General features: G+C 49.5%; 1 protein-coding gene across 1 annotated transcript in view; it reads left to right on the top strand.

The window, feature by feature from the left end:
* The window catches only part of ITPKB (inositol-trisphosphate 3-kinase B), a 65,523-nt gene extending 41,026 nt beyond the window's left edge, over positions 1-24,497 (top strand). The window contains exons 3-8 of the mRNA XM_079298374.1: positions 10,223-10,322; positions 10,902-11,115; positions 13,596-13,800; positions 18,064-18,165; positions 19,570-19,641; positions 22,170-24,497. Of these exons, the coding sequence (XP_079154500.1) occupies positions 10,223-10,322; positions 10,902-11,115; positions 13,596-13,800; positions 18,064-18,165; positions 19,570-19,641; positions 22,170-22,385 (909 nt within the window). The 3' untranslated portion in view covers positions 22,386-24,497. The remainder of the gene's footprint in view (positions 1-10,222; positions 10,323-10,901; positions 11,116-13,595; positions 13,801-18,063; positions 18,166-19,569; positions 19,642-22,169) is intronic.
* The last annotated feature ends 1,827 nt before the right edge of the window (positions 24,498-26,324 follow it).

Genomic DNA, 26,324 nt, shown 5'->3' with positions numbered 1-26,324 from the left:
ACTCTCTGTCCTCTCCAGGCTGGTGAGCCCACTCCTGGGTGTGGCAGTGAGGAGCACCCTGCCTGGCAGAGCAGGAGTGCAGCTGGGTCTGGATCTGTACGGGTAGGGAATGGGGTGATCTAGCTGGAGTAAATTGCCAATACAGTCCCTGTTCTCAGTGTGACACTGCTGTGTGGAGAATTGGGAATGAGCAGCTGAGCATGTGAGATGGTCCATGTTTGAAGCCCTGTAATTAGCTGATCTTGCAATGCTCCTGGGAGCCCCTGGCTCCAGCACAGCCTGTGGTTGATGTGTCCAGTGAGGAAGGAATCCCCACAAGCAGCTGCTTCTAAAGTGTGTGGTTTGTGCTTCCCATATCCATTCAGGACAGTGTGGCTGGAAAGCTAATGGAGGAGGAAGTCTCAGTACACACACAAGGTGGGCTTGGAAGCAGATCATGGTGAATAAGTTTGTGTCTCATTGTGATGGAGAGAAGTCTTGTGTATGCCCACAAGCCCTGGTGCCAGGAGTAATGCTGAGCTGAAAAGCTAAACTGCCCTGCCCTTACCTGCGGCACACAGGGTGCACAGTGCCTGTAACAAGTCTCTCTTAGCCTTCAGGTTTAGGCCACTTTTTAAATAGCTCTTAGCGCTCTTTAAAGACCAAACGCTCTGAGATGCTTTGCTAAGTCTCCTGGGAAGATACTTTGGGCATTGTGTGGTGCATATACAGCAGGTCTGCAGCTGCATATGTCTGTGGCTTCCTGGCTGCTTGCAGTGCTCCTCTCTAGGCAAAGAGCTTTCCCAAAGCCATCGTCTTTCTACTCTTCTCTTTCTGTAAGGATCCAACATCAAGGAGGCTCAAACTGCCCTTTCATTCCTGGAGGAGCTTCTGCTGGTTGCTGATTATATTTAGGAGCTGCCTAGGAGAAGGGAACTATCCCACACTGGTGTGTTGGGAGTGCTGGGCAGACACGGCTGAGTCAGACTGGTGTTCCCAGCAGCTCCTGTGCAAGCAGAAACTCCTTCAGCCACTTAGCAGAGGATTTGCAGTCCCAGCTCCAAAGCAGGAGAGACAGTAAAACTCCTAAATAGTACTTTAAACCACCAAAGTGCTGTCCAAACATGTGGGACTCCAAACACAAATGAAAGTGCTAAACTGATTTAAAGGGGAATTAAAAGGTCACGCCTGTTGAACATTTAGCTTTAGAGTTTAGTCATGTTTATGAAACTTATAACTGTTCTTCTAAATCACCTTTTTACACTTCCTATACTCAGTAAATGTGAGGATGCTAATGACTAATTTAAAAAATTTTCTATTCTAAACAAATTTCTGCAGCCAGAGCTTGGCCCTTTCTTTTCTTCCCTTCCAGCTCTGCCTTCCCACTTCATGGAAAGCAGTTGAAAAGCATCTGAGCATTTTACTTGGAAGTGCTCATGGGAAAGAGATGCATTTCTCATGCACACATTCCATGAAGTGAAGTGCAGTTATGGTCAAACAGCAGAAGAGCAGGGATCTAACTCCATGAGTGGGCAGAGCAAGGGAACAGCAATGGAAGGTTGTTTTCTGTGTCCAAACCCAGTGTGAAGGTCTGCAGGTTTCAGCAACAGCAAAGCTCAAGTCTACAAGCCAGGCCTTTCTCATCCAGCTTCTCCTGCAGATTGCTCCACTGACATTGCATTGGTTAACCTTGTTTGTGTATCATCAGTGCTTATGGGCACTGTGCTCCCAGGGTGTTACAGGTACAGCATCCATATCAATGCCCTCTGTGCTGTGCCATAGGAAATACATCACATGGCTGCAGCAGCACTGGAAGGCAGTGGCAGCCCTCTCTAGCTGTGTCCACCTTGCTTGGTAGTGCCAGACTGAAAGGATGAATGATGTGATATCACACCATAGCGTGTGCCTGCTCTGAGCCTTGTTGGAGAAGGAGATCCGTGTCCACTCCCTTCTTTGGGGACGTGAGTTCTGGACATTTCAGCTCATGTCATGGCCCTTGTCAGAGAGCAGACTAAGATTTCTGGGTCACCCCCTGATGTTGACAGAAAGAAATCAGTCTTAAAAAATGAAGTATTAAGAACAAAGTATTGCTTTGTTCCAGTCATTGAAGTTATTCTTGTATTTGGTGTCTCTGACCCAAGTGCCTCCAGGCAGACCGTAAATGTGTCATCATGGTTTAAATCTCTAAAAACTTACCTTCAAATTGTAGAAGAGAGTGTTTGGCAACCCCTGTCCTATGATTAACTCTATTAGTCTAAATCAGTTATTTCCAATCTGGGACTTTTATGGTCTCCCACTGGTCTGACTACCTGTGTTCCCAACATGCCCTGTGCTGACACTCCTCTTTCCCAAAAGAGTCCAGGATTTGGCTCATCCTTTGAGAGGAAATGGCAAAGCCTGTAGCTCCCATCCCAGATCCCTGACAAGAACAGGTTTTGTATTCAGGTTGTTTCTTGCAAGAAGGCTGTGCCTTACCAAACCACTGCCCTCCAGGACACTCTATTGTGACTTTTAGTCTCTTCTGTATCCTTAACTGCAGCTCTGGCCTGTAGGGAGCTGCAAATCAAGTAACTAGAGACTGATGCAGTTGTTTGCTGTCAGGAAGGGCACAGCTCCTGGTGTCAGTGTGTGGGAGCTAGAAGCAGTTCAGGATTCACAGTGGCAGTGTTGGGAAGGCTGCAGGAATTTTTCCCCTCAGCAGCATGAGGGTGAGAAGTGCTGAAGCCAGCACAGGCACAGGAGCTCATGTCCCCAGCATGTGCTGGGCTGTGCATGTGCATGTGCAGGAGCTGATGAGCTGAAACGATGGTGAATACCCTGGAACTGGGAAAGGGGTCAAACACGAGTCTGCAGATGGAAACAGAGCAGTTTCCATCAAAGCTGATGACAGGTTCCCTGATAGAGGGATACAGGGTCAGATCTTTGGGCAGCACATCCTGTTTCTCAGCTGGACGCCTGATCTGGCTGCCTGCAGCTTTGTGCTCCAGCATGTTGCACCAATGAGCTGCAGTGCTCTGGGACTCTTCTCACAAATCAGTTCACCAAGGCCCACTTTTGGCCACCAACAAGGATTTTTATAGTCTGCTGACTTTAAAAGGCTAGCTACTTTCTGAGGAAGAAGCACTGTGCAGCTTAAGTAGCAGTCCACCAAAAGTGATTAGCTGTTTCTGAATTACTCACTTACCTTTTCCATGCTGAAAATTGCTTAACAAATCTTACTGATGTGTATATAATGAGTAACAAATACATTTGCAGAGATCTGGATCAGTTCCCATTTAGGAAAGTAGGCTGAATATATCTGATGCTGGCAATTAATAATTCCACTGGCTTTATGGGAGGGTCAGTTGTAGCTGATCTTTGTTAGGAGGTGTTCAGCTTTTCTTCAGCAAAGGCTCTCTGCCAGAAGAAATGCTTCATGGAGACAACAGTAGCTCTGAGGCTCAGCTACATTTGCCTTTGCTCTCACTCAGCCTTTTTTGTCTTCTTTCCTTCTTTGCCAAACTGGACAGAGGTCTAACACCACCTTGTCCTCTCTGTAGCCATTCCCCTGAGTGTGGTGTTGACGTGGCTGCTGCTCTGCTGCTCCACTCTGCTTGCTCTTTGTGGGTGAGCAGGTTCCAAATGTCCTTCCAGGCAATGGGTGACTCCAGTGCTGCCGGCTCCCACAGCCGCTCTGTTTCCTTCCATTGTCATAGGGGAGGTCAAGCTGAAGGACTGCTGCTCACTCATCTGCCTCTGCTCTTTCTAATTCTCCTTGCTTTCATCATAAGCAGGAAGAGGGAGCCTGCAACAAGCTCCTGGTTTTTTCCAATACACTGGAATATTTTTTCCATGATCTGAGCAGATGTTCCTGGCTTTCATGCATTTTCACTGAGGCTCCTCTATCATGCAGGCTGATCTCTGCAGACAGCAGAGAAGCAGTAGCTTTATCTCTGTGACCCCCTACCCTAGATCTTTGGTCTTGGTGGGACAGCTCCCTGATCCCACTGGAGAAAAGAGCATTCCTCACAAAACCAGAGGGGTGTGGTTTTTCTCTTGTGAAAGGCAAAATCCTTCCTGGCTAAAACGAGACTATTCTTAAAAATGTTTGAAGTAAAAGAGTGCACTCATTAGGATTTGTTCTCACTGTAAATGAGATGGAGACTGTGGAAAGTAGCAGAAACTGCTACACCCCAACAGAAGTAACTACACCCCATCAGGAGCATCTATACTGCAGCCATCAAAATAATTTATCTAATGAGTCTTGGGGGTTTGCATTATAATTTCTAGGCACCCAGAAATGCCTGTCAGTCATCACACTGTATTTCCTTGTATTAACTTCAGTGGAGTCTGATGTTGGGCCTCACTTTATCTTTGCTCAGTAACTGTGGGACGTGGAACTGGCATTGCTTCTGCCAGGTTTTGGGGAGCTATGCCTTTTGTGATTAAATCAAGAAATGCCCCCCTCCTCCATTGCCAGCTGCTCCTCCAGCCAAGACAAGGCTATTTAGCTGCTATGCAGTACAGAGGCATCAGCAAGGATGAGAGGAGTGTGTGTAGGAGGAAGATGATTCAAAATATGGTCTGTCACTTGCTGCCAGCATCAGGGTCAGTGGTCACAGCCTGGTCACAGCCTGGTGCGTGCTGGAGCGGTCACTGGGCCCTTTCTGTTGTTGCCAGGACAGAGGCAGCCGGGGGCTGAGAGATGGCAAAGCCCAGCAGAGCATGACCCCAGCCCTGCACCATCACATCACAGGTTTTTCACCCAGTATGCTGCATTTTGGTCACCCCCAAGGCAGGACACACCAGGAGGAGGCATTCCATGGTTCCTGCCAACTCTGCCCCGCTGCCCTGTGCGTCCGGCGTCCAGCACAATGAACAAAGCTGGCCTCCCCGCTGTGGCTGGAGTGACAAGGTTTTTCCCAGTCAAGGGAAACAATCATCACTAGGGAAACCTTAACTACTTTTTAAAGAGCAAAAGAAAACACATTCATTCTTTTAAACATGGAAAACTAAATGGCCTCTTTTTCCTTGGCTGTATGTGCATGGCCGTGGAGCATGCTGGCACAGAGTGAACTCTGCAGGCCAAAGCTCCCCCCCATTCATTTAGTTATTAAAGAGGAAGGCTCTGTGGTGCAAACTCTGCCCTTCTCAGCTCTTGTTGCCTTGGTTTTTTTATACCAGGAGGGCTCTGGCCACCCAACCCTCCTACTTGTGAGCGAAAAATCTTGGAGCTTGCAAGACCACAGCTTCATGTCACTTCTTGGAAGAGCTGGAATTGAAGCCCCCAGGAGCAGGGCTTTCTCCAAAGGGAAGGAAAAGCCAGGGTGTCACTTACACAAGTCCCTGGGCTGCAGCAACTCCAGTGAAGCCTGGGGAAGCAGTGGGCATTGGTGACACTGCTGTGTCCTCATAGTTTTCCACCCTCTCTTCTGATCCTAGGATATTTCATGATTTTCCTGGGAGAAAGGAGCTGAAGTTCTTTTCACAATGGGGAAAATCATTAATTTAATGCTGCTCCCACTCTTTTCCATCCCCTGGCCCAGTTGTGTAATCTTGCCTCTAACCATGCATGCTATAGTTAATAAAAAGCACTAAAATACAGGTCCAGCTCCTGCGATTTCCAGGAACATTTGGTCCCATAAAACCATAGGAAAGCATAATTTCAGCAAATTAAATCAGTTACTGCCTATCTCTCTGGCTGAATGCATGGAAAGGGAAGAGCACCCTGCTGGCTTCATGCATGGGGAATAACACCAGTCAAATTCCACCAATGTCCATGCTGGGAAAGGGAGGCAACAGGCTGTCTGAGAAAGGCACGTCTCCTTTGAGCAGACATTAAAGGAATAAATATGCAATAGAGAAAATGTACAGCGAGCACTGAGCTCATCAGTCACTTTTTGTTTAATCCAATTAAACACAATATATCCTCTGACCTTCTGGGCTGGCACTAAATTCTCCTGTGTTGTTCTTTCCATACGAATCTCTATTGACAGATGGGGAAAGCCTAGAGTTTGCTTTAAGCTTCAGATAAGTAAAGTTAAACATAGAGCAGATAAAATTGTTTTCCCAGCACTCCTCTCCCCCTGACCAATTGTGGGTGCTCACTGGGAGGGATTAACTCCTCTGGCCTGTATTCCAACCCTGGCTTGGGCCACTGCTCTGTGCAGTAAGCAAAAGCTGTAAGAGGGCAGAGAGAGAAGCAGACTGCTGCTGCATAAACCCTGGGAAGTTCTTTTTTAAAGTTGATTCTTCAGTTTCTGGGGCTCTTTTCCTTGTGGAAGACTGTTAGGGAAAACAGTACCATTCCTTGCTAAATATATATTCCAGAGTCACTAAATAATTTACTTAACAGCTAATCAGTTGGCATTTGCTGATGCTGAACCAGGTTTTAAATAAAAAGTGTTGAATTGCATGAGACACATCATCCATATTCCTTGCTTATACAGGCTCCATGCTCTTGCTGCCTGTGGAAGAGTCCAGTCAGTCCACACAGCTTCCTGAGTTTTCTGGGAGGCAAAGCAACAATGGGGCTGGATTTGGGGAAGAGCTGGGTGCCAGGGTGCCACATCAGGTGCAGGCTTTAATCATGCAAAAGGCTTGGAAATGTGCTCACCTTTTGAAATGACCACCTGCAGGCTCAGGTCCTTGCAGGCAAATGAGAAGAGCACGTATCTGCCCTTCACCTGCATCACTTGGTAATGCCACCCACAGAACTTTATTTCTTCCAGTATGGTGAAAAATCCTCTGGTCTGAGTCTGGAGAGTTACCACAGGTAATATCTCCAAGCACCTCCAGCTGTGCCTGTGCTCCTGGATGTGTGAGCAAATAACTGCTTGAAATGTAAACCAAAAGTTACAGACAGGCCCAGAGGCGATGACCTTATGGCTCCCAACAGGCCGTGTTAAAGAAGATTCTTTATTAAATATCCTTAATACTCCCTTTGTCTATTAATAGCACCTGGCAGGGCAGGAGGCAGCAGAGGAGCTGTTTCCTGTATGTGGTTGTGGAGTGACACTGGAGTGGTGTGAGCCTCGTGGCTCTGGTTTTCTGTGGCTGGCTGCATAGCCTCACATGAGGGTTGGCATGACCAGGATCCCAAACCATGGGGTTTGAGATCTCTGAATGCACATCAGTGTCTGAATAAACAGAGACCTCTTGCAAGTGTGAAGGACCCTGCAGATGGTTAAAAGCCACCTCCCATCTCTCTTGAGGCTCAAGGGAAAGTACAAAGGCTGACTTTTTGGAGCAACACTCCATCTAGGGAGAATTTTGCTATCTTCAGGCAGAGGGGGTGGCAGGATACCTGCGGGGCATTGGCCAGTGTTGCTCCTCCATGATCCCCCTCTTGTCTCAGAGATCACATGGAGTCATGCAGCTGCTGGTTTAGTAGGGGAGCTGCACCTTGCAAAACTCAGCCTTTGGAGCACTCCCACAGCAGAGCAACATCCTTTTGGTGAAGCAAACTTTTCCTTATTTCTTTGGGAGGGGCCTCGGATGTAAAACAAAAATGCAAAGGCTCCTGAAGGAATTGGAGAGACAACAGTCCCTCTTCTCCCCTGCTAGTGCCCAGTGGTTGCCCTTGTGAAGCTGAAAGGGGAAAGGGGCTCTGTGAATCACAGTTGTGGGTCATGCGTGTGGCAGTGACAGCTGACCTTGCAGTCTATTTCCAGCAGGCTGGGAGTTGCTTGAGATGGATGAAGCTGCCTCAAGGTTCTCCACTAAAGAAGTTTTACACATGTCCTTAAAACTTGGGTTGGAAATACCTGGCTAAAGGTGTGCCTGAAACCGGGTGAAGCCTGGATGAAAACATTTCTCTCTGGCATAAAGGGAGTGAGGATGTGCTACCTGTTCCTCAGGTGGCTGTGCTGAGTGACTGGCTCTCTTTCCCATTCAGATCAGCAGAAGGGTTGTTGTTGTTGTGTTTTGTGTCTCCAGGGGACTCAGGGTCATTACCCTGCACTGGGAGCAGTGCTGGAATGGAGAGCATCACTCCTGGAAAGCCCTGGCAGGGGGAAGCCAGAGTGGATTTCCCTGATTTAGGAACTGTTTGCCTCCATTCTGCCTGTACCTTGAAGTACTTCAAGGTTTTAAATATAAAGCTCTAACAACCTAAAAACAAAATCTTGGCTTGGGAAGGCACATTGCCTTGGCATGTTTCCTGGGACTGAGTGACTTACGATGCTGTGCTGCAAGTGGGGGGAGGACTCCTTTGTGATGCTGTGCTACAAGTGGGGAGAGGAGGTGGGTCACACTCCTTTAGAGTCCAAACTCCCCAGGAGACTTTTTCTTCCCCCTTTTTTCATGACATCAGCTAGGACTTGATGTTGCTATTTTAAGGACAAAAGGAGGGGACACCCCTCCGCTTCCCCTTCGATTTCTGCCAGAAGGAGAACAAAGAACAGCTAAAACACACAAGTTCTGGCACTCTGCTTGGAAATAAAAACATTCATCCTCATGTCAGGTAGGGAACTGCCTGACCCCCTCGCCAAAGCAAGCAAGGCAGGCAGCAGAGCCAGCCCAGAGCACGGAGGAGCCTGGGAGAAGGGAGAAGGGTATGCCCGGTGTCACCCTGCTTGGGCAGCTCCTGCCAAACTCCTGCAAGGCTGTACCAGTGCCAGGCTGCACCGGGACGCTCCTTCCTTCCAGGGAAGGGCTGCCCTGCTCCTCTCTCCAGCCTGTGAGGTGGGGAAGGACCTTTATTCTGCCCCTCTCCCACCCCTGTCCTGCCCACCACTTGGGCAGCCCCTGCATCTCCCTGCTCCCCAGTGGGTGCAGGGATAACCTGGTGTAACTTTCACGCTTTAGACACTAACATCTTTGTCTGGCTTCTTGCTCGCCATTTAAACGTGTTAGCAGTTCCCAGCACGGATTCCTGTGATGTGAGTTCACCCCCAGCAAGCATCCAAACTGCAAGTTGGGGCTGCTGGATCTTCCCTGCCTGTCTGTGGAGCATTACTGGATCAGGGGCCAATTCTCCAAACACGAGGAAGAGATTACTTGGGCTTTCTGGAAGGCTCCTTCCCATGCCTTCAGAGCAGAGCAAATGAGGATAATTTATCTGCTGGCTTCCAGCTGAACCCAGAAACTTGGAGCAGCCAAGGACTACACTGTTTGTCCCAGCTCCCACAAAAAGACATTTTTCCATTGTTGCCGTTGTATATCGTTCACATAATTTGTTTGTGCCGTCACCTTCTGGGGCCAAGATAAGAAAGAGATCATCCCTGCTTTTTACTGGTGGTGTGTTCCCTAGAACAATCCAGGGAAAAATTTGCAGGAAGGAGCCTTTGAGGGAGGCTTTCATACAACCTTCATTAGAGTCATGTAAATAGCTTTGAGCAATCTGTTTGGTGAGAAACACAACATGTCAGAGGGGAATTGTTCTCTGAACTGTCGTTACAGATGGGCCAGAGCAGGATCAGTGCACGTGGGTTGCCAGCTTAATGGACACAGCAGCTGCCTTTCAGGGGGAACAAAAGCCAGGCAGGGAGCCTCTTGCTCCCCTCAGGACCTGCAGCTCGGTTTTGTGGCTGGATGGAAGTCCTGGGTTGCCTTCCCTCTCCATCTGCTGTTACCTAATGCAGTGCCTAGGGATGGGTTAATGTCACTGCTGATCCTGCAGAGGGATGCAGGGAGTGGGGATGAGGCAGTGGGGATGGCTGGGTGCTCTGCAGCATGGGTTAATGTCCCTGCTGGTCCTGCAGAGGGATGCAGGGAGCAGGAGGAGGCAGTGGGGATGGCTGGGTGCTCTGCAGCATGGGTTAATGTCCCTGCTGCTCCTGCAGAGGGATGCAGGGAGTGGGGATGAGGCAGTGGGGATGGCTGGGTGCTCTGCAGCATGGGTTAATGTGCCTGCTGCTCCTGCAGAGGGATGCAGGGAGCAGGAGGAGGCAGTGGGGATGGCTGGGTGCTCTGCAGCATGGGTTAATGTTCCTGCTGCTCCTGCAGAGGGATGCAGGGAGTGGGGATGAGGCAGTGGGGATGGCTGGGTGCTCTGCAGCAGGAGCAGCCAACTGGAACAAGGCTGTAATGCCATCCACTTCAGTGAAGTTACTCGTGATTTTTGAATGCAGAGTTGGGGCCCAGTGGCTCCAGCTTGGCACAGCACAATGGGAAAAGAGCAGATTTTCTGTTTGCTTCCATCCTGCGCTGGCTGTGGTGCCTCTTTCCCTGTCCAAAACAGCTGCATGCTGCCTGAAGTGACTTCACGGGCAGTAAAAGCTTAAAACATTGCATTCATCTTCATGATTTTTTTTCCCTTTAGAGCAAGTCATGGAGGAAGATCAAGAATATGGTGCACTGGTCCCCGTTTGTGATGTCTTTCAAGAAGAAATACCCTTGGATCCAGCTAGCGGGGCACGCAGGTAGGGAGCATGGGGAGAGGCAGAGTGGTGGCTTAATGAGCCCAGGTTAATGAGCTTTGCTGGCCTGAATTGCTTTAGGCTGCTACAAGTGTCACAGCTTGCATCTCTAGCCCAGGAGAGTGATTTACCTAAATGCTGGTGAGGGTAGTGAAGGTGCTCTGGGCTTTCAGTCTCCCAGGGCCAGCAGGTATTATTGCTGCCTTTTCTTCAGGCAGCAGAAAGCTGGGTGCTTTGGGTGAGAGCCAGGCCCATGTCCTGACCCACTGCAAAGCAGGTGATGCTGCCCTGCACAGAGGTGCTCTACACAAGGGTGTTAACCTACTGAGAAGTGCACAGAGGATGTGAAGCAAACGTGTTGGGTGCTGCAGGATGGGTCTCTGCCCTCTTTGGGGTGTGACAGTAATGGTCAGAAACCTCTGGCAACCTGAGCTTTTCAGTCCCTGCCTGTAGGGACTCCTTTGGGTACACATATTAATGGAGGTGCTTCCAAGGTATTGGGCTGCCCTTCCTTTGTAGAATGCACAGCATCATCCCCCCACCATCCAAATCAAGTGCCACATTGTCCCTTGTCACCCTCAGGTAGCTTCAAGGCGGCAGCCAATGGCAGGATACTGAAAAAGCACTGTGAATCGGAGCAGCGGTGCCTCGACCGCCTCATGAACGATGTCCTGAAGCCCTATGTCCCTGCCTACCACGGAGATGTGGTCAAGGATGGAGAGAGATACAACCAGATGGAAGATCTGTTGGCTGAGTTTGACTCCCCCTGTGTTATGGACTGCAAAATGGGGGTCAGGTGAGTGGTGCTGGGGATGTTTTCTCAGTTTTAAGGTGGGATATTAAAAAATAAATGCATCTCCTAGGTAAAAACTTCCTGTAATGTACAATTAAGAATACCAGGCTCACCTGTCTTTAGGTAAAGCTCAGCCAATACCATGAGGGGAAACCTGGGTATGGAAAGGATACACCAGGCTCCTTCCTTCTCTGCTTGTTGACTATTCTGCATGCTGGGAAAGGTTTGGTGTAGCAGAAGGGACAGCATTCTGCTTGGGTTTGGGTACACAGGAATGGCACAGTAGCTGTTCAGAGGTCCTCTCTGCCACATGAGGACACAGCCAAGGGATGGGCTATAGGAGATCCTGTACAGAGGGGTGAAATAAAGGCGCTTGAAAGGCACAATTTCAGTGAGTGAGAAATTTTTCCTCTGCTCAGCCTTTGCTCCGATGCGCACTGGAGGGATAAAATGCATGTGCTGAGTAGTTCAGTGTCTTTCATGCAAAGCTCTTGAAATATTTCCTAACAGATGAGCAACATGTCCTTCTTGAGAACCATCTCTCCAGATCCACCAGGATCGCAGGCTGCAGCCACTTGGCCAGCAGCACTTTCAGTGTGAGCCGTGCCACAGCTGACAAGGGTGTCCCAGAGCAGATGTGAGCAGGGCTGGTGACCCCAGGTGGCTGCCAGCTTTGGAGCAGCCTCAGGCCACCCCTCAGCCCTGGGTGTGCTGCAGGCTGGTGGCAGGAAGAGCTGAGACCCCCCTCGCTGGCAAAGGCACAGCCCAGACATGGTGGAGACGCTTGCGCTGCTGGAAAAACTGATGGTTCCTGTGGGAGGGAGGAATCTTTTTTTTTCCCCTCCTGAATCCCGATGTGAAACTCGAACTGGCGGCGGGGAAGAGGTGGGAATACTTTCCACGGGAGGGGTGGAGGGAAGGGCAGAGGGCCCACACAGCCATGTGGCTTGGCTGGCACACACATGCTGCTGTGGGAAGGAAGCAGCACTCAGATACCAGGAGAGGAAGTGCTGGACATGCTGCCCAGGAAGAAAGCCTCCCATGCACAGATCACACCAGGTGATTTATGCACCTGGGGTTTTGGAGCTCAGACAAGGGAGCAAATGTGCTGGGTATCATCATCCTCAAATAAGATGGTGCTGTAGGAGAGAGGGTGAATAGAGTTAATGCTGTGAAATGGGGCATCCCCGTGGCTGAGCACACAATCTGAACTTTAGGGCTATTAAACCTGTCCTCTGAGCCAGAAGCTTGCTGCCTAGCAGATACAGGTTTGTTTTTTTCATGCCAACCTGGCTTTGGGATATGGCAGCCTACTCCAGTCGCTTCTAAACAAAACTTTTTCTTAAGCCTTGGTGATGGCACAAGCCTGAGGCAATAGGGAGGGCCAAGCCACAGACAATGATGATGTGTCATTCTCATAAGAAAAGATTATATCTCTCTGAGCAGTGTGAGCAGCACTTCTAGCATGCTGCTGCTTTATTGTGCTGTTTTATTCCATCTTATTTTATTCCAAAATTGTGGGTTTGGTGATCAGTGACAGAACAGTGACAGATAGGGCCATTCCTGTGTTGTTTTGCTGGGACATCTCACCCTACTTGGTGGGTTGTTTGAGGAGGGCCTGGTCACTGTCCAGGCTGAGCCAGGATTGATTTGGGAGCTGTGAGAGGAATTCCATGGTGGTTTGTTATTGCTGCAGGAAGTGTTACTTTGTGGATAATGGTTTTATGCATGCCAGAGTGCAGAATTTCTCCACCACTGTGTTCTGGCACAGAGAGGTGCTTCTCTGAAGTACAGATAAAATCAAGGTCTTTGCACACTCCTCTGCATCTTCCATCCTCCTTCCCCCATTCCCCCATCCAGGCTGCACCCTGTGGACCTGGAGTGGTGGTCAGCACCTGGCCAAGGCACCCTTCCTGTGCTTCATCTTGTAGAGAAAGCTTTTGCTGGGAAGTCCACTCGAAGCAGACCTATACTGTGCAAAATCATCACCATCAGTGGAACACTGTGTGAAAACACCCCATTTAGCATCTGGTGAGGCAGAGCCCTCATGGTGCACAGAGTGAGGGGATGGGAAAGCACAGGAGAGGCATGGGAGCAGCTTTGGCTGATCCTCCAAGGGGGCAGCAGCTAATGCTGAAAGATGGGACACAGTAGCATCCCTCTTGCTTTCAGTTCAGCTGACTCCCAGAGCATGTGCACAGTTTCCTGAGCATGGCCCCTCAGGACAAGGGATGTGCACCTGTGAGAAATACCTTCCCTTGCTGTTGGTTGTGATTCCTTGATGAACTGAAAAGTTATGGGGTGCTGATGATGGAGTGATAATTAAATCAGGATCAATTCAGCTACAGTGAGGCTTGCTCCATTATTTCCTGTGCTGCACTACTCCTTAGGGATCAGCTGTCCTGGACCAGCCTAATTTCTGGGGCGAGGGCTGTCTGTGGATATATGGTGGCCCTGCTCATCCACCCCCTCCCTCCCTGCAGGACATACCTGGAGGAGGAGTTGATAAAGGCCCGGAAGAAGCCGAGCCTGAGGAAGGACATGTACCAGAAGATGATTGAGGTGGACCCCGACGCCCCCACTGAGGAGGAGAACGTGCTGCGGGCAGTGACCAAGCCGCGCTACATGCAGTGGAGGGAGACCATCAGCTCCACCGCCACGCTGGGCTTCAGGATCGAGGGCATAAAGGTGAGCCTGGCCACTCTGCAGCCCAGGGGATCAGCTGCTGGGAGTGCTTGCTAGCCACACTCACTCAGCTGCACACACAGCTGGCTGGTGGGGAGAGCGGGTTACATCTGGACATCCCCAGCCACCACACAGGCTCCTCACTGGGGCACTGCTGCCCTTCTGAGAGTGCAGTTGAGCTCAGTGCATCCATGCAAAAGGATGGCTTTAGACATAATCTCGTTACATCAGTTGCTTGGTTGATTTCTCTCTCCCTGCAAAATACAAAGTGCCATCCTCCAACTTGAAGACTCGGATTAGTTGCTTGCTTTCAATTCTGCTTTGCCACTGGGCTGTGCCATTAATCCAAATTCCATTTGAATGTGTGCCAATATGTGGTTGGAGCTGTGAGCTTAGCCACAGTCACTAAGGAGGATGTGTTTACAAGGCTGTCCAGGAAGATTGAGCAACTGAGCCCTATGAAATGGGACAAACACACACAGCTGCACTTTCTGTCAGCACCTGCATGCAGGTGGAACTTGCTGACTACACTTGCTCAGAGCAGTGCTCACCTTTCTGAGGACACCAGCTGGGATGTTTCTGTGTCCCCAGTAGATGGGCCAGCCCAGGAGATTTTATCTAAGGAGGCTTTGCAGCAAGAAAGGCATCTGGGATGGTGCTTGAACAGTTAGGTCTGTAACCACAGAGTATTAGTGACTCTGCTTGCATGAACATTAGCAATGGCCTGTGCCTTTTGATAGCCAGCCAGAGTGAATTAAAGGTAATGTCACACTTGAGCCAAGGGTTTCATTGCATGTCTGGGCATGGTGTTGGCTTGGCAGCCATAGGGAGCTCTGTCAACTTCTGTTTGCAGTAACTCAGACTTGGGTAGCTGCTGAAGGCCCAGGCAGTAGCTCAGAGCAGCCACTTGTTCTTTAGTGAAAACGATGGCTCAATATCTCCATGTGTCTTGATTGGAGGAGTTTCTTGATCACAGATTATTTTTCTCCTCTCTGAGCAGGGCAGAATTCTCCCAGAGTACCTATCTAGGTATCTGTAGCCTAACCTCCTGCCTGAAGATAGTGATGTCAAAATGATAGAATTAAAACAAATGAAGCTGTTCTCTGATAAAGCCCTCACACCAGATTTTGTAGATTTCCCTGGTAGTGTTTCCCTTCACCTCAGCAGCAAACAAATGCTGGTTAGGCCATGGGTTTAAAAGGTCAGCAGGAGTGGGTTCTTCTTCCTACTTTCTTGGTGTAATCAGAAATATCTGTCTAGTCATAGTCCAACATGATATATCCTTGGCCTCCATCTTCTCAGTCTAAGCAGGTCATATGTGAAGCACTTGAAATAAAAAAGTGTAAAAAAACCACAAAAACAACCCAAACAAATAATATCCCAAGGGAAGGAAAAAAACAATGTGGAGGAAAATAAAAGCCATAAAAGAGTTATGAGATTTGCACCTCTGTTTAGCCATCTATAAACGAGTTGCTGCCTGATCTGAGCAGTGAATTTTTTTTTCAAAGAGGTGAAACAGCCCTTTAATTGAAAAATGTTGAGAAGTGCTGGCCTCCAGCAGTATTCCTGCTGCTGCTGTTAGGATGCTGACTAATTTGATCATGGCTCTAATTACTGTAATTCTCCTTAAATCCCTCAGCTTCTGGGTTATTTTCCCCTAAGCTAAAACATTAGCAGTTCATGCTGTTTCACGGCTGGCTTTTTTTCCAACAGGGCTGGTCATGCTGTGCTGTATCCCTGTTGTTCTCCCTGTTTCTGGAGTTGAGTTTTTCTGTTAGGGGAAAGTGCCTTCAAGTATCCTGGCTGCTTCCCATGTTTCATTTCTTGCTGTGGATGCTTCCCTGTGAAGAGCAGGGGTGCCCTGCACCTCGCTCATGGCTGGGGGCTGCTAGAGGAGAGTACTGAGAGGTGCAAGGGAAGGACAGGATTTGGGAAGGGGTCATTGGAAGGAGAGGAGCAGTGGAAGCCTTTGGGATAGCAGTCAGGTAAGGCAAACAAGCAGCTCAGGGTTGGCCATGAGGACAGCAGCCCTTTCCTGACTGAGCTCTCCCTTTCCCAGGGGGCCTTGAGGATCCAGTTCTTCCTCTTTAGAATGGAAATTTTCCTTTGCAAAAGGAGATAATGACGATCATCTGACTTTCTGGAAAAGCTTGAACCTGTTGGAAACAGTAGCTATTAATAAAATTTCCATGCTGAAAGTAACAGAAGTGATCCCTGGTGACCCAGTTGAAACTTGCTGGGGCTCATTGTAAGAAGTGACAATCCTGAGCTGCTGCTCGGCTGTGAGTGTTATTCACCATTGCCTGCAGCAAGGCCACTGTGGGACGGCATTCCCTGGGGCTGGAATGTTTGCAGTGTCCCAAATCCAGCCCAGAAAGCCTCCCCCTAACTTTGCCAAGCCAGGCAGCTCCAAGGCCAGAGGCAGGACTGGAGGGAGATGTGGTGAGCCCTGCCCTGCCCCAGTGACATCAGCGCAGGCTGGAATCGCTGGTGGAGCAGAGGTTGTGCTAGTCCTTATCAGCCCCCCTCACATTTCTTCTTGGTGGAAGGCAGCCCCTGGGGGCCTGGACACCTGTGAATGTCAAGGCAGTTGTCAGCCTTGTGGCAGCAACCTCTGGCTGGGCAAGGAAACTGCAGGAGGCGGGTAGTGCTGGGAGCTGCAGTACAGACAGGCTGCTTGTCCTGCCTGAAGCTGAGATTGCCTTATCTGAAAGGCCATCTGTGATTTTCGTTTATTTTTAGGAGCACTTAGGAGTCCATCTCCTTTCTTGGATGCTTTGTGGAAAGTTGTGCTCTTTACACATGAAGTTAGTGCTGTGGCCCTTCTCCAGATTGATATCAATCATCCCCCTGGGAGAGGGTGGGTTCATTTCTGAGCTGCTGCATCAGGGCTCACTTGAGGGACACATAGCAGCAAAGTGCCCTTCCCCTATACATCACACATGTGCCACCACAGCATCCTCAGCAAGGTCACAGCTGAAAGCAGAGATCCTAGCTCTGCATGGAGTCTCCAGTGAAAAGGTTGTCCCTGGCCCCTTCCATTACAATACAGTCTGCCAGCCCTGAGCATTGCTTTTCCACCCTGTGGCAGCACAATGGTCAGGCTGAGTCCAGGGTGATTTGAAGCTGGGTGCAGTCGTTGCAATTGGTACAAACAAAGTTTTTCCTGGAGTTTTTCTTTTGTACATTGCTTTTGTTACTACCTTTGTTAATGCATACACGAAACAGAAGCTGGAAACTGAAGTGCACTGTGTGATTCATCCCAAACTGCACGTCAGGTGTTGGGTTTGGTGGCAGGTTTGCCTTGGGCACTTGACTTACCCCCAAGTTGGACTGGTCACCATGCCCACAGCAAGCCCCCTCTCCAGGGGGATGCACATTGCCCTGTGCTGGGGCACTTCCCTGGATGGGTCTCTAACCTGCCCTGCCACCAGGGCAGATGGCTTCATTGTGCCTTCTTCCTCCCCCAGCCTCTGCTCTGCTCCTTCATCCTTCATCTTCCCCAGCCCACAGGATGTCTTTTGGCCCCCTGTCCCTTTGCTCTATTGTGTGCAAACGAGCTGTCTGGAGCAGTGGGATGGAGCCCTGCAATGGAGCTGTGAGCACAAGCAAGTGTGGTTTAAAATAGCCCCTGTATCCAGGAAGTCAGATCTGCCTGACTGTCCCACAGCCCCTCTGGACGATGAAAAGAGTTGATGTAAAAATCAGAGCCCCAGAAGGACCAGGGAAATGGGGAGAGACCTACAAAGCTGCCCAGAGTTCAGACAGGAGCCTCTGGGCCAGGGCTGAGTGCTGTTCCTGCAGTGGACAATCCATGCCATCATCTCCATGGCAGGCCAAGGATGGATGTGTCTCTGGGGAAAAGCAGAAGACAGCAGAAGGCTGCTCACTGCATCTCAGTGCCAGGCTGCTGCCTGAAGGGTTTGTGATCCATGGACTGTCAAAGGACCAGTGAGGCCAGACAGCCATGGGCTTGCTTCTTGCTGCAATGGTCCATGGAGGATTTCTCACAAAGCAGTTTTGTTCCTGCTCCTGAGGTGTTGTTTCCATCCACGCTCAGCTTTGTCCCGTGATCATGCTCACCTGTCCTCCCCAAGCCAAGCAGAGCCCAACTGCCTCTGCTCACCCCTGCTCCACAGACAGATCCTTCAGCTGCCAAAAATGCTGGTCACATCCTACTTGGCAATATGCATGGCTGTAGAAACACTACTCCTGACCCAACTTCCTTCCTCCCCATCCAACTCATCCCTGTCCCTTCTTTTCAAGAAAGAGGATGGCACTGTGAACCGGGACTTCAAGAAGACACGGACAAAGGAACAAGTCATGGAGGCCTTCAGCGAGTTCACCAGAGGAAACAGGAACGTTTTGGTGAGTGGGGGATGTTGGGGACACTGCCTGGAGTGGGCATTTCCTGTGGAGCCTGGCCTCAGCTCATCAGGTCCCCAGCCTGCAGGGCTGGAGCCTGAGCAAGCTCTCTTAAAAAGCATGAGGAGTGTCAAAGAGAAGCAGCATCCTGGTGCAGGGTGAGGGGAAAGCAGCGGAGAGCTGGGAGGGGGCTTGGCAGCAGCAACACTGCTTGACCCGAGTCTGTGCCTGCTGAGGATCTCCAGAATTGGCTCCCAAAACCCACTGGGGAGTCACAGCCATACTCTGCCCCTCTCCCCTGGGCTAGTGGTCACCCTGAGCCCTCTCTGTACCCCAGTATGAGTGGTGGGGGCTCCCATCCTGGCAGGGTGGGCTGACGGTGCCCTGTCTTGAAGAAGGGTAGTCCTGTGCCAGGCACACTTCACATGGGCAAGCCACAGCCAGCATTTTCCAAGCTTCCCTAAGTTGCCAGGAGAATAAGAGATCTGTCTGTAAACAATTTACACCAACTGTGTCAAATAACCTATTTGACAAAGCACTCCCATTTTAATCTGCACTGTATAAAGTCTCCAAATGCAAGGCTCCAGCTGGAGTGGCCCTTGGCACTGTCTCCTTCAAACTGGCATGCTTGCTTTCACGAGAATTACCCAGGGATTATTCCTGGATCTGAATGTGAAGTTGCCTGGTTGCATTTTATCCCCAAAAAACTTGGAGCACACATCATGCTGTGGCTCTGGATGGGGCTCCTTGGCCAGTGCATTTTTATACAGCAATCCCCACCTCTCCCTTTCCAAGTGTGTTACAGTGCCCAGATACTTGCTGTGTGCATGTTCCTGTGCTTAATTCTTCTGTATAAACCCCAAAATCAGTGGAGCCCCTGAGAATGTTCAGTGTCTTCCAGCAATTTGCAGGGATGCTCAAACAGGCTCGTGGGTCTTGACTTGTGTGCTGGCCATTGTGAGAGCCCTTCCCCCTCCAGGACCAGTTTTCCAAAAGTGCTGATAATGGAGTTGCAGAAGTGTCTTGTGATGTGTGACTGACTGAGTGCTAAAAAGACAGATGAAGTGAGGAGTTGGTCTATTAAGAGAGTTGAGGGGAGAGGAAAGATTATCAGTTGCTGAATTAGGTGTTCCCACCATGGGCACAGCAGGGACACTGCAGAAAGCACCAGCTCAGCAAAAGTAAATGCTCTCACTAAGTTTTGAAAGCTACAGGAGTTCACAGGGTGATACATAAACCAAAAGGATAAGTGGATCATAAAAAAGGGGGTACACTCTCTAAAGAGAAAGGTCTGTGGGAGGATGCTGGGCACAGGGATGACTTTTTTGTCTGTCCCAATGCAGTGGTTTTTATGTAGGTGTCCTGCAACACTGATGGCTTGGGTTTGGGGTTTTTTTGTAATTCCAGAACAGTTACCTTAACCGGTTGAAGGGTATCCGCGCTACCCTGGAGACATCCCCGTTCTTCAAGTGCCATGAGGTAATACTGATGTTTAGATAAATCTGCCTGGAGGGGCAGACTGTTTAATCTCAGCTTCTCCAAGCAGAGAAGTGGAAGTCAGGGGCTGTTTTATTCTTACATCTTTATTTTCATATGTGCATTTATTTAATACTTAAGAGCAAATATAGATGGTAACATACAATGTTTATGCATCTGACATAGGCTCACATCTGCTAAAAGTCAATGTTCAAACAGATTAAAAGTGATCTAGGAGGCACTGGGGCTGTTTATAACAGGGAATATTCCCTAGTGTAAAAGCACAGGGGTTTTCTCAGGAGAAATGTCGGTTTGAATGCATATCAGGTATCACTTGGCTGACAATTTCTCCACATGATCAAACAAGGCTTCAACACAGCCATAAATTGCAGATACCCCAAACATGCCTTTCCTGAGCTGGTGGGGGCACCACTGTACGACCTCTTCCTTTAGAAGGAATTTCATACAGAAATGAATGTCCACGATACCAACGTTTCCTTTTTGAAGATTGAGTGCTGATGGGAAAACAAGGAGGGAACAATATCTTTTTTTGGCCATTTCAGGAACTGAAATGCTCCACAATTTAATGCAATAATTTTGCTATTGCATCTACTTAACAAAACATGAGAATGTGTGTCCTTGTCACTTGTGGTGTAAGAACAAAAGAGCCTCATAGGAACCTTTGACTCCCAGGGTTCAGGAGCCACAGCTCCAAGGGCCCATTGTCCCTCATCCAGAGCTACATGAGCCACCTCAGCCCCAGCTACACACGTAGGGTCCTGCCAGGAGCCAAAAACAGATGGGGCCATGCCTCCTGGTGGCAGCACCTGGAAAGCAGTTGGAAGGGAAATGTCAAAACTGAGGGTTTCAGGGCAGTTCAACACAGGAAACAAAATTCTCCCTGAAACCGAGTGCCAGGGTTTCATTTGAAAACACAGAAACAAAGCAGCCTTTCAAAGAGGGTTTGAAAGGAGTTTCCACTCCTTAAAAATTAAAAAGCAACAGCTTTGACTTTCCATCCTGCTTTGAAATGAAGCACAGCAGAAGGTCTGCCAAGCTCTGTGTCCCTCTGTGGGGCCCTTGCTGAGCAGGGCTCCTCCAAGGAGCTGCAGGGGAATTGGGCAGTCCAGGACACACAAATGAAGAATGTCAGCAAAAGGCTTTTCCTTAAAATTAGAATGCTATGTCCTGGCCAAGACAGGACTATAAGAGGTTAGCAGAAGGAGAGCTAAAGATAAGCATTTTTCGGAAATAATACGCATCTCTGGACCTTGGATGCTTTCCCAACACACTGGAGGAAAAAGTCTCCTGAAAAATGTAAATTCAAAACAGCTTTTGCAAACAGTACATGCATCCTGTTCAAAACCCTTGTCTAAAGGCAAACCTTAGGCTGAGCCCTGCTGATAGCAGGGATGTGGGAGTCCCCAGTAGCATTTAGTGCTGCTGTTCTGGAGGGCTGACCCAGCTGGATTCTCTTCCCTGTACCTACACATCATAAGGAGCACTTGTGGCTCTCAGTGCTCTGCATCATCTCTGCTACAGCCCTCAAAAGTGAGTTCATAAGTCACCAGTTCATCAGAGAGAATTTGGAGAGCAGTTTTCATCTGGGACAGCTCTGAAGCATACCCATTGGTGCCTTTCTGTAGAAGAACAAGCAGAAGAGCACGATGGTGACTGGCTTGATGCTGATATGTGTTTCCTAAGCACTGGGAAGCCACAGCAGAGCTGCTGCTGGTTGTCAGCCTGGCTGGGACTGTGAGCCAGGCTGGCTGCTGAGCTGCTGAGCATCTCTGCTTTGTGTGTGCTGACCACTGGGCTTGTGGGGTCTCATCCCACTGCAACAGGCCTTGAGACTTCTGCTGCCAGAGCACCTGTTGGTTTCCCCAGGTCACTGCTTGCTGCAGGATTTTCCCAAAGGCCTATCAGGATATGAAAGGGCCCTTCAAAGCAGATGCAGCCAAGTGAACCCAGTGAAAAGGAAATTCATGAGCATACAGCTCTGTACCTTGCACCCCCAGAGTGCTGTGAGTGCCAGGAGGATATTCTAGGGGAATTCTGGGTGTAATTGGGTGGTTTTTGAGGCAGGAGACAGAAGGTTGCAAGTTACTTGTCCATAGAGTGTCCCCACCCCTGCAGTGGTGTCTGCAGGATTGTTGAGTGCAAAGAGCACAGGCTGATCACAAAGAACCAGCCTTGAAAAAATCCCCATCTGAAGGGTGAGACAATTCATCTTATTCCTTCCTAAAGGACATTAGCTCATTTTCCATAACAACATCTTTATCTTTCATGCACATGTTTTCCTAATCCTTTCCTTCTGCCAAGACCTGGGATTTGTATGAGTAAATCAGCTTGTCCAAATGCCCCATTTGCATGTGTGAACACAACCAGCAGCACGCAGAGCTTGCTTCTCCTCATGCAAAATTGCAGCAGCATCTCTTGGAAATGCAGCCTGAGATAAGGTGTCTGAAAGCTTCAAAGAGGGCTGAAAATGAGCAACAGGAGCACCACTAATTGGTCTCACCTCTCCACAGGTAATTGGGAGCTCTCTCCTCTTCATTCACGACAAGCAGGAACAAGCCAAAGTCTGGATGATTGACTTTGGGAAAACCACCCCGCTGCCAGAGGGACAAGTTCTCCAGCACAACGTGCCCTGGGTGGAAGGGAACAGAGAGGATGGCTACCTCTGGGGGCTGGACAACCTCATTCAGATCCTGACAGAGTTGTCCCAGAGCGAAGACTTGCATTAGAGCCGCGCATCCGACTCTGCCACTACCCCCAACCTGCCCGACTGACTCTTCTGAACTGCACTACAAGACACTTTCCAGCCCTAGCCCTCCCCATTTGAAAGCTATACTCTCCCTATTTAATGTGTTTTTGTTGTGGTTTTTTATTTAGGTTGCCTTGGTTGTTTCCCCCCTACCCCTCCTTGTAAATAGTGAGCTAACCTGCCAGAGCAGAAGCTGAACTTGAAACCTTGGCTTTGCAGAGTCAGTGGGAGCAGGTGGCCCAGAGCAGCCCAGTGGGGCTGCTTGGGCAAGTGCATGCTTCTCCTGTCGTTTTTTGTGTCTTGCTCAACCTGATGTTAAGGGGGCTGGCGGAGGAAGGAGCCTCTTCCTGCACCAGGATTGTCCTGAAAACACTCAGTGACCCTGCCCAGGACCCTCTGGCAGTCAGAGAGTGTGAGTGAGGTGTGGAGATGGTGGAGGACGCTGTAGTGGGAGCCCTTTAGTTGTCTCTGCCAGCACCCTTCAGCCCAGGGAGCTGGCTGTGCCAAGTCCTTCAGAGCTGCTAGAAGGGCAGATTTGAGGTTTCATTTGTGTTCAAGACATCTTGTAGAGGTTGCTTAGTTATTTCTGAGTGGCACTGAGGGTGAGGGTATCCCTCTTGCTGCAGAGCCATGTAGTCAGGCACAGGTATTTGCCATGGCCAGGTGCTTCCCACCTGTGTCCCCTGTGCTGGGTGACCTGGTGAGCAAAACTTTGGGCTCCTCTCTAAAGCCCCAGCTCCCCTGCTAGGAACTGCTTCCAGCCTCCCTTACCTGGGGTCTCCAATCATCCCTAGCTGGGAAAAATAGCGTATAAAGGACTACTATGAGACCTAAAGTAGCCATCCAGGTTGATCAGTCTTTTTTGTCACCGGCTGAGCACATGTGTAGTGCCACCAACACTCAGAGTGACCCTCCCACCTGGAGCATCTCCATAATTTCTGTTCCACAGGTGAAGGGTTACAGCAGCAAGGCAGCTCCCGGCTTAGACACCTTTGGCAAAGCAGAGCTGGGGACAGGCGTGCCCGTGCCTTCCCCTTTTTGCACAGAGCTGCTGCTGCTCCCCAGCCTGGGGCTGTGTGCTGCTCCCCGGCCTGGGGCCGTGTGCTCCTGTGAAAACACCCAGTTCCCTATTTAGGGCGGAGGCTATTTTTTAACTTCCTGGAACATTCGAACCGAGCGGGGCAGGGCTGGTGCGCTAAAGGTCATCCCTGGAGAGGAGGGGTCGAGGAATGTGCAGCGCAGGAGTGATGCAGGAACTCGGCAGACACGCATCCCTCAGCTGCTCCATCCATCCCAAACCCACTGTCCTGTCTGGCTCCCCAGGAGCAGGGCTCCAGAACCCTCTGCCACCGTTTGATGGGTCCAGCACCCGTGGTGGGGATACCTCCCTTGCAGCAATAAGGAGGAGGAGTTGGCTGCCAAGCCATCTGCAGCCAAGCCTCTTTCCCAAAGACTGAAGTTTCCTAAGGTTTTTCTCAGTTCATGTCTCACCAGACAGGTGTCTTTTGCTCATCAGATGCCATTGTAAATGGTTGCACTGTTTTAGCTCCTTGCCAGGCTTTTTAGAATAGCCCATAGTGGAAGTGCCTTATAGACTTTGCCTCTGTTCCATTAGTGTCATGGAAAAGGTTGGGGTTTTTTTGTAAGTTATATTTATTTTCATCCCATTTTAATTGCACAAAACACTAAAATGTAATGCATGGAACCTTTTTTTTTTTAACTGTGTTTCTAGTTTTTAAGCCATGCCTTTTCCAGCTTTGGAGAAAGGGTGTGCACAGATACCCGTAGCTATGTACCACTTACTGCTGTACTTTAGCTTCGAGCTGCTCTTATATATGTACCTTATTTTATAAGCCTGTTTATAAACCTGATTCCTCGCTTCGTGGCTTCAGAAGAAGCAGATTGTTGCTCTCAGATGTTTTATGCTTTCCTGGAGGCTGGAAGGGTTGCTGTGAGGGGTTTTCCCTACTCCCACCATACCTCTCGGTCATTGGGTAATACAGAAAAAAAAATCCAAACCAGTCTGGAACACCAACGCACAGTGCCTGTAAAAAAGCCCTGTAACATTGCAAATAAAGGAATATGGGAAGCATTCCCCTGGTGTGCATTCAGTGTCTGCCCTGTGCAGCTTGTGGCAGCCTTGGAACAGCCTTTCATGTCCCTGGATGGGGAGAATCAGGCTCCAGCAGTGCTGCATAAAAGCAGAGTAGGGAAGGACCCTGCACTGGGAACAGATCCGGACAAACAGGAACAGGCTCTGCAGGGAACAGGGCAGGGGGAGAGCAGAGCTGGGGCTGTGGGAGGCCCAGGCTCAGTGGGAGCTATCCCCTAGAGAGGCCTGAATTTCTCCATCCCCCTTCTGCAGGGAAGGCTGCTGAAGGCAGTTTCACTTTTTAATGTGTTTGGCTCCCACCAAGCGGTTTCTGAGTGCCATCCTGTGATTTCTGCTCTGGAGAATACCAAAGCACCCAGGAGAATCAGAGGTGCTTGGCACAGCCAAACACTCCCCCTGCTCCTCTCTCTGTAGCTGCACTGCTCTGCTGTTCTGGCACAGATGTGGCTGAGGAGGGGCAGGTGAGCTGCCCCATAGGAAAGCCAGATTCAGTGCCCAGACCCTCAGGAGCAGCCCAGCCTGAGGACCAGACCTGGCTTACCATGGGTCCTCTAAAACAAACTGCAGGAGAAAGCCTGCAGCATGATTTGAAGACTAGAAACCTCTTGGTGGGAGGCAGAGCTGGCAGGACACTGGATGTGAGGCTGCTGCCTGTGCACCAGTGATCTCTCCTGGGCTGTGGAAAAGCAAACACATTTCCTGTCTGGCTGCTGAGCTCACTCTGGCAGAGCTGACAGTCCCTGTTTTACTTATAGGTCCAGTTTTTAGGGTCTCTCTGGTATGTGACTCCCTACCTTCAGAGGAAAACAAAAGCTTGCAACACTTACCCAGCTGCACCCTGAAATGCAAAAACAGAGGGTGAAGAGCCCTGTTCTGTGAAAACCTCTCTTGAGAGGTGAGGAAACACCATGACATTGTGATGGAGAGTGTGCAGGAACATTCACAATGCCAGAGACTTATGTCCAGAAAGGAGACAGAGGAGTCCTGCAACTTTATTTGAATAAAGGGAAAGGCCATGGGGCATTTCCCCTGGGACCTCTCAAATTATTGGAGGATGCAGCCTCCTTTTTCCTGTCCTCAACACCCTCTTCCTTTCCCCATTGGCTTGAGGTACTTGGAAGGTACAGACTTCTCAAAAGGCTTATTGCATGTCCCCCTCTAATATGCACATCCCTTTTTTTATATATAACAAAACAATATTCATAATTCCATTCAGTCTTTGTTCTTCTCTAAGGAATTGTCTCCTTGGCTGAGGAGCAGTCTGTTTCATTTGGTTACATTTTCTAGAACTGCTAGTTTCTCACATTATTTCCCTATCTCTAAGTCCCTGGCTGTATCTACAAGAGGATTTACATGGTCTGTAAAGACACATTCATCCTATTCCTCCGAAGAAGAAAAGGAACTAAGATAAGAAAAGAAATCCCTTGTGACTGAGTGCTGGCATCTGCTGACCCTGAGGTTTATGCAGAGGTTTGGGAAGGGGCAGGCTCCCACTGGCAAAGCAAAGACTAGGGCAAAGCCACCCTGCCACCTTCTGCATTAATAAACTACATTACTCATAAACTCAATACAGAGAAGAGAGGCCATTAATGCCACAGAGAAAACTCTAGACCTTCTCTAAGGGAGAACAGATAAAACTTTAGACCTTTTCTTACAGAACGGAGCCTCCCAGCACCTCTGGCAGTGCCAGGGTGTATAAAGTACTCTGCTCAGGCTGTAGGTAGGGAGGGGCAGCTCCTTTCCTTCAACATTGTCTGGTTAGGCACTACTTGACAGAAGGAGCTTCCCAAAAATCAGGGTGTGCTG

The sequence above is a fragment of the Erithacus rubecula genome (genome assembly GCF_903797595.1).
Source record: "Erithacus rubecula genome assembly, chromosome: 2".
In the NCBI taxonomy this organism is placed as follows: domain Eukaryota; kingdom Metazoa; phylum Chordata; class Aves; order Passeriformes; family Muscicapidae; genus Erithacus; species Erithacus rubecula.
This window is presented reverse-complemented; position numbering and strand designations above follow the sequence as displayed.